Source organism: Mesoplodon mirus (genome assembly GCF_964341445.2).
Source record: "Mesoplodon mirus genome assembly, chromosome: 2".
In the NCBI taxonomy this organism is placed as follows: domain Eukaryota; kingdom Metazoa; phylum Chordata; class Mammalia; order Artiodactyla; family Ziphiidae; genus Mesoplodon; species Mesoplodon mirus.
The window spans coordinates 118824118-118832665 of NC_138977.1; the positions used below are offsets into that span (position 1 = coordinate 118824118).

At 44.3% G+C, this 8548-nt stretch overlaps 1 protein-coding gene across 1 annotated transcript in view; it reads right to left on the reverse strand.

Annotated features, from left to right (window-relative positions):
* Positions 1-8239, reverse strand: part of NTPCR (nucleoside-triphosphatase, cancer-related) — a 37437-nt gene extending 29198 nt beyond the window's left edge. The window contains exons 1-3 of the mRNA XM_082645646.1: positions 8065-8239; positions 1295-1457; positions 706-802 (exon numbers count right to left, since the gene is read on the reverse strand). Of these exons, the coding sequence (XP_082501772.1) occupies positions 706-802; positions 1295-1457; positions 8065-8098 (294 nt within the window). The 5' untranslated portion in view covers positions 8099-8239. The remainder of the gene's footprint in view (positions 1-705; positions 803-1294; positions 1458-8064) is intronic.
* Between the last annotated feature and the right edge of the window lie 309 nt (positions 8240-8548).

Sequence of the window (8548 nt, forward strand, 5' to 3'; positions counted from 1 at the left end):
AAGCTAGTCACAAAAAGACCACATATTATATCATTCCCTTTCTAGGAAATATCCAGAATACTCAAATCTACAGACAAAAAAGCAGGGTACTGCTTGCCAGGGGCTGGGGATACACAGAAATGGAGACTGCTTAATGGGTATGGGATTTCTTTTTGGGATGACAAAAATGTTCTAAAATTAGGCTGTGTTAATTGGTTGTACAATCCTATGAATACATGAGAAAAAAATGAACTGTATTTTAAATGGGTGAATTGTATGGTATCTGAATTATATCTCAATAGCTGTTTAAAAAAATACAGGTAATACAGTGATATAATGTGTTAGGTGCTTACCATTATGTTCATATGACATTTTACCTTCCTAAATGTTTATTTGCTGTGCTGTGAAAACAGGGTTAACATATAAACAAGGGGAAAGCAGAGGAAAGACTTATCTTTGGGGACCATGGTAGCTAGGCATCAGAGCCCTCCCAATGTAAGATACTTACATATGCTGAATTTCTGTAACAAGGAGTTTACTTGTAGTTCGGAGTGACAGTAAATTATGTGGCATATCCTTACTAAGGCTCAATCAATTGAAGACTTTTAAGCTGTAAATGCAAAACTGGCCTCTCTATAAGAGCGAAAGCCACTCTGTTCCCAGGGGCAGCAATTCCCACAAGGCACGGAGAACAGACGGGCTCAAAAACCAGAAACACACACTCACATTCCTCAAGACCGGAAGCACCAGCTGCTCGAAGGAAGTCAGATTCACCACATACTGCCCAACGCAGCACTCACGCTTTCCAGGCGGAAGCTCTGACCTGAAAGAAAAGATAGTACATCCTTTGTTCAAAGACCCCTCTACTGATTTCTGGTTTTTAGCTACTCCACTGAGCCTCTGGCCTTCTGCGTGTGCTAAACCATCCTTAAAAATCACCCACACAGAAAGTGGCAGTGAGCAAAGCTGATCTGATTCCATATCCTCTCCTGAGAGCAGGGCTAACACCAGTGGGCACACCACCACCCATGGCCCGGCAGTTGCCTTCGGGGAGCTGGCGCGTCACCTATCTTAGAAGAGTGACATGAGAAACAGGGCTACGAAGTACCAAGTGAGAAGAGCTTACTACTCAGTGGAGTACGCTCTAAGTGGAATACGATATTTTCAACTTTGTTTTTCATGTGATGATTTCAACCTCTGTTTTCTTTTTCCAAGAAATCCGAAAAGGCTCAGGATTCTTCAAGATAGAAGAGATCACCTGGCTCAGCCCTGGGCCCAGGGAGAATAAAACACCACGGAAATGAAGCTGCAGTACCCAATCCTGGATAAAGGTCCGCGGGCGCCGGACAACGTGACAACATCGAACCCGATTCTTCTTCCTCCCTGTCTGACTTCTTCTGTATAAAACCCGTTGACAGGCACACCAGAGGACTTTAAAACTTCACTGGCTTTCTGGATCAATGTTGTTTTTCCAACCCCTAAAAAAAAAAAAAAAAAAAAAAGCCCATTAGGAACCACTGCTTAGTTGGAGCACAGGAATCACCAGGAGGCGAGAAATAGGCTGCAAATGGATTTTATGAATGTTAACTTCACTTAATTTTGACTGCTCCAGGTGTTAAAACTCTTTAATTTCAAGTAGAAACACGCATAATAAAAATATGAATGGTATCTTGAAGTTTATTTTTAAATTCTGAAACAGTATTGGTTTTGTCACATACACGATCCGAGAACCAGTTGAGTGGTTTTCTGATAACAATCTCAAGTGCAATTTATATCCCAGGAGACAAGCTTCTACTTTCTCCTAGGTTTACTCTCCTTGGGGGAGCAAACTTTTTCCCCTAGAAAGTAAAGCTGGTCAAGCTTCGGTCAAAGGCTGCACGCTTTAAGTTAGGATTTTAAGACACTCTGGACCAACGTTTAAGAGTGGGAACATGACTTCAGTCCTCCATAAACTTACATTGTATGTGTCCTGAAAACGGGACTTTTAAATACCACAAACACCACTAGGAATGGCAGTTTTTCAACTTTTTCCACAAGAGCAATCCCATCAGGTTGGCCACCCCTTCCATCACCCCTTGGAGTGTTCCTAAGTATTCCTTCTGCTTGCCCACAACCCCTTCCCAGATTATAGCCTGTGCACTTCCACCTGCCCATCCTCCCCACCCAGGACCCCTTCCTTCCCTTCCGGCCTGGCCCCTGAACTACTCTGATTAACTCTTGGGTGTTTACAAGTAACATAACGATACTAGTCACTGACACTGTGGAGCCAGGCCCTGGTCTCGCATGCCTCGCAAGCATTTTGTTGGTTAAATTCTCACAACCACCCTCTGAAGCAGTTACCATCCTTGTCCCTATTTTACAGATGAAGAAACTGAGGCACAGAGAGGTTAGGTAACTTGTCCACGGTTACACACCTAGGAAGGACCATACATTTTAACAGGGGCCTTCATCTGCCACCATGACTTTGTTTATATGAGACTTGCTCCCATACAGATTAAAGTCAATGGCATCATGATTATCAAAAAAGGGGGACAAAATGGTCTGTAACAGAGCTATTCTGAAATACAACAGGGTTGCAAATTATATTATTTCTATGGCTGCCCAGAGTCATCACGGATCCCCAAGGAGCTTTTTAACCTTCCTTGAAATAAAAGACAATCTGTCATTTAAAGCATCTCTCCTCCAAACTTCACACTAGCAAACAATGGCATCTGGCCTTCTGGAACATGAGCAGCAGTCCACGCTCACGTGACTAGGAAAGAACTACGTAGGGTCGTGACCCCAGCTCTGTCCTTCGGGGTAACTGACGCTTTAGGAGTCGCTGAAGAATCTGCTTAACGCAGGCAAGTGGCCTTGGTGGATGTGTAAGCTGGGACTTTCCTGAAGGGCCATTTCTACCACAGTACACGGCAATGCCACAGCTAGAAATTCATCCTTAGTAATGAATTTGACAACAGTACAGAGATACAAGAAACCGGATGTTCACTTCAGCATTCTTTGCAATTGTGCAAAACACAGAAACAATTTAATGTTGATCTGCAATGTTGACTGCTAAATTATGGTATCATGTGTGTAATGACACAAACACACACAGGAATCTCATGCAGCCATTATTAAAGAGAATACTCTTTACCTATGGAAACAGTTTACTGGTTAGCATGGAAAACAGACCACAGTGTATGAAAATATTATATGGAGAAGAAGCAGGTTAAGAAACAGCAGACACACGTAGTAGTATTCCATTTATATATATACATATGTTTTTTGCGGTACGCAGGCCTCTCACTGTCGTGGCCTCTCCCATTGTGGAGCACAGCCTCCAGACGTGCAGGCTCAGCGGCCATGGCTCACGGGTCCAGCCACTCTGCGGCATGTGGGATCTTCCCGGACCGGGGCACGAACCTGTGTCCCCTACATCGGCAGGCGGACTCTCAACCACTGCGCCACCAGGGAAGCCCCATTATATTTTTTAAAGGCCACAAATAACAAATGTTAGTGAGGCTGTAGAGAAAAGGGAACCCTTGTACGCTATTGATGTGAATGTAAATTGGTGTAGCCACTGTGGAAAAGGTTCCTCAAAAAACTAAAAACAGAACTACCATATGATCCAGCAGTTCCACTCCTGGGTATATACCCAAAGAAAACAAAAACACTAATTTGAAAAGATAAATGTACCCCCCAATGTTCATAGCAGAATTATTTATCTTGGCAGAATAGCCAAGATATGGAAATTTCCATCAACAGATGAATGGATAAAGAAGATGTGGTACATATATACAATGGAATATTACTCAGTCATAAAAAAGAATGAAATTTTGCCATTTGCAGCAACATGGATGGACCTGAAGGGTATTACGTTTACCGAAATAAGTCAGACAGAGAAAGACAAAATACCGTATGTTATCACTTACATATGGAATCTAAAAAATAAAACAAACTAGTGAATATAACAAAAAAGAAAGATATAAAGAACAAACTAGTGGTTACCAGTGGGGAGAGGGAACGTAGAAGGGCAAGACAGGGAATAAACAGGTAAAAACTACTATGTATAAAATAAATAACCTGCAAGGATACATTGTACAGCACAGAGAATATAGCCAATATTTTATAATAACTATAAATGGAGTATAATCTTTAAAAACTGTGAATAACTATGTTGTACACCTGAAACATATAATATTGTAAATCAACTATACCTCAATTTAAAGAAAAAGTGAAGTATGCATATGTTTATAGAAGAAAATGTCGAGAAGAACACAGAAAGGTTTACAGCATTTATTTCTGTATGTTGGAAACCCATGTAATTTTCACTTCTTTAAAATTTTTCTTGATTTCATTGGTTTTTTTTTTTGGTCTTAGAGTGAGTGGTTATTACTCTTAATTTAAGAAAAAACAAAGCTATTTACATTATGCAAAAGACAAAATGGAACAGCTGTAACAAAAGGGGACATTGTGGGTCTGATCTGTTAGGGAGAACATCATAAAGCAAGAGGAGGCATTGGGCTCAAGTCCCTTTCTTCCTCTTTGGCTCTAGAAATCTTCCGGTGAATTTTTCACCTCCGTTAATTAAGCTACTACCCTAGTGTTGTCTACACTGGCTAAGAAGTGGCCTGTGTGAGAAGGAGACCCCAAACTGAAAGGTCCACACCATGCACAGACAAGAACAGGTCAGAAGGCTCCAGAATTATTTTGGTTCTGGTTCTCCCATAAAGCTGACCCTGAAGTAAAGACTCAAGTGCAGGCAGTTTAATTTGAGAAGCAACACCCCAAGACGACATGCTGGTAGGAAGATAATCACATTATCAAATAAGTTACCGCTGTGGGTAGCTTAATCCCACTGGGAAATCCTAGGAGACAGTTTTGGACCCAAGGCTCAGAGTTCTCCTGTCTGGGGGGTGAGGCAGTAAGGAGTTTACCCGCTCACGTCCATCTATCATGGTCAAGGCTGCTCCTGGGGAAGGAACTCCCTGGCCCTTCAGGCCTGCCCTGTGCAGGCAGATTGGGCTCCAGGGACCGGAGAAAGCCCTCCAGGATGGGTCAGAGGCTCTATAGTTGGAAGCTGGAAAAAATGTTAAGTGCCAAAGACACATGGGTGAGGCCCTGACAGTGTAGACAACAAAAAGTGACCTCTTTGAGAAGATATCTTACCCGATGGTCTGAACGTGTAGAGATTGATTGATTTATATTTATTTATTATACAACTTTATTGGAGTATAATTGCTTCACAATGCTGTGTTAGTTTCTGTTGTACAACAAAGTGAATGAGCCTTATGCATACACGTATCCCCATATCCCCTCCCTCTTGCGTCTCCCTCCCACCCTCCCTATCCCACCCCTCTAGGTGGTCACAAAGCACCGAGCTGATCTCCCTGTGCTATGTGGCTGCTTCCCACTAGCTATCTATTTTACATTTGTGAACATGTAGAGATTTAGACAGCCGACAGAGTTTGGGATTGGGTTGGTGAAAGAAACTAAGTCAATGAGAAAATAACATTAGACAACAACTCCAAAGAGAAAAAAAAATTGTTCACAAAGGGAAAAGAAATGCAAGGCTCTTCTGTGATTAGCTTTTGCTAATAATACTGTAAGCACTGACCACTGAGCTAATTAAAATTACAGGATAACTGCATAACGAAGATTAGGAGGAAGAGAAGGTGAGTGGGTCTAAGGACAGGCTTAAGAGAGCTATACTGTAGCTGAGTCTTCCAATTATGTGTATGTACATAAAACTTTTATAAAGAAGGAAACAGAAAGAAGAACCAGTATTGGCCAGGCGAGCCTCTGTCCCCACCCACCTCCGGGACGCAGCCAGGTACAATCACAATAACAAGCCACCTCTGTTATGAAACACATAGATGTCTTGGGGCCAGCCTGCTGAGAAAACTGCATGCCAGGTTTCAAAGAAAGGACTGACAAATCAACTTTCAGAAGATGGTCCTTTACCTCTGGGTATCAGAAATTTCTCACAACACCTTCCTCCTCAGCACTCCCCCGCTGCCTGGTAAAAATAAAATTCCAGAATCTGCAATATTAAGTTAGCCTTTGCTCCTGAAGGCTAAAAAAGATAATCATTAAAATAAAGTGAAAGAGAATTTAAGGCCCAGGGCAACAATGGTTGATGTCTGAACCCACAGCTAACTTGAAAACTGCAAAGAAGCTGAAGAAATCACTTTCTGCTTAGCCCATCTTCCCCGCCCCCTGCCCTTAATGTATCTGATGCTGCTACAACCTTCCTGCCTCTTCTTTCAATAATGAGTTATCCACGTGTGGTATCTTGGCTTAAAAGGCATCTATGTAGGGAGGGTGGGAGGGAGGGAGACGCAAGAGGGAAGGGATATGGGAACAGATGTATATGTATAACTGATTCACTTTGTTATAAAGCAGAAAGTAATACACCAATGTGAAGCAATTATACTCCAATAAAGTAAAAAAAATAAAAATACACAAAAAAAGAAAGGTTAGAAATGAATTCATACATTAAAAATTATTTTAGGGCTTCCCTGGTGGCGCAGTGGTTAAGAATCCACCTGCCAACGCAAGGGACACGAGTTTGAGCCCTGGCCCAGGAAGATCCCACATGCCACACGGAGCATCTAAGCCTGTGCACCACAACTACTGAGCCTGAGCTCTAGAGCCCACAAGCCAAAACTACTGAGCCCATGTGCCACAACTACTGAAGCCTGCGCGCCTAGAGCCCATGCTCCGCAACAAGAAGCCACAACAATGAGAAGCCTGTGCACTACAACTAGAGAAAGCCTGTGCACAGCAACAAAGACCCAACACAGCCAAAAATAAATAAATTTATAAAACATTATTTTAAGAGAGAAGGCAAGACTCTTACAGAAGAATGCCAGCTGAAAAAAGTTAAGAGGTGCATTTTCATTCTTTTTTTGTGTCTTGAGTATATTCCATAAAAAGAACAAATAATGCCGTTTGCAGCAACATGGATGGACCTAGGGATGACCTTACTTCATACTAAGTGAAGTAAGAAAAGGACAGAAGTCGGAAAGAGAAGGACAAATATATGTGGAATCTAAAAAAATGGTACAAATAAACTTACAAAACAGAAATAGAGTCAGAAAATAGAGTCAGACAAAGAGTCAAAACAGATACAGAAAACAAACTAATGGTTACTGGAAGGAAAGCGGGGCGGCGGGGGGGATAAGTTAGGAGTTTGGGATTAACATATACACACTACTATATAGAAAATAGATAATAAGTACCTATGTATAGCACAGGGAACTCTTCTCAATACTCTGTAATGACCTATATGAGAAAAGAATCTTAAAAAGAGTGGATATATGTATATGTAAAACTGATTCACTTTGCTGTATAGCAGAAACTAACACAACATTGTAAATCAACTATACAATAAAAATTTTTTTAAAAATTAAAAAAAAAAAAAGGCATCTATGTCTTCCCCCAGACTCTCATTTGAACGCACACTATCTCTTTTCAAAGGTGAGACCTTCACAGCCCGAGGGCTGAGGGATCTGCATTAGAAGAGACAGACGCAGACGCAGGCTCTGGGTGGGCGGTGCCCTGTAGGTACCAAGGCTCTTAACCTGCGGCCTCAATCATGGAGGGAATTCAGTGGGTCGGTGAACGTGGATGGGGAACACGGTTGCACTACCCTGCAACTGAAATCCCGCTCTTCCTTTCATGACGAGTGCAGGGCAGGAGCACATGTAACTATCGACAGAAACCAGACACCTTCGATTCCACCGCGGTGGTGGCAGAGATCCCGAAATATCTTTCGTGTCCATCACAACTTCACAACTGCGGGAGTTATTACTGCTGCCGCCGCCCCTGCTATTTATAAGACCGAAGCCCGGGGGCGACCCCATCACAAGCTGGTTCCTGTTCTCCTGTAGTTGGCCTCATTTCACTTATCTGATGGACTCACAGTCACGTTTTCCGGGAAAGGCCACGCAGGCTTCAGACCACCAAGCCTGTAACTTACATTGGGAATTTTAGAAGCCACCGGGCGGAGCCCCTTGCCCAAAGCACCGGACCGCCCCCAGCCCGGGCGCCCCTCACGCCCACCCCTCGGCCTCCCGGAGGCGCAGACCCGGGCGGGGTTACCTGGGGGTCCCGTCAGGAACACGTGCCGGGCCATACGGGTATGACCAGGTGAGGGGTCACGGCCCGGGTGGGGGTCGGGGTCGAAGTCGCCGAACGGGGCAGGGGTCGGGGTCGCGACCCGGAGTCCGACCCCCAACGCCGCAGTCCCCACCTCCGCCAGCCGGAAGCACCGCCCTCTCGGCCGCGCATGCGCTCTCCCCACTCACCCTCGGCCCGCGCATGCGCCCTCCGCTCTCAGCCCCGGTCCCCGCGAGCGGCGTCCGCCTGTCTAGGGTGGGAGGATAGTGGTCCGGTCTTCTGCGGGTCCCTGTATTCCAGCCTCGGTGTTGGACTTACGTGGGGTGTTTGCGAGGAGATGTGCATGAGATTGTGTTACTAAACCAATCCTGCTCCAGGTGGGCGCCGTTGCCCGAGCTCTGCCCCTGAGATGGGACCTGCGAGCTGAAATTCCCCCGGGCTGCAGGGATCAGCCCTCCTGAAGGAG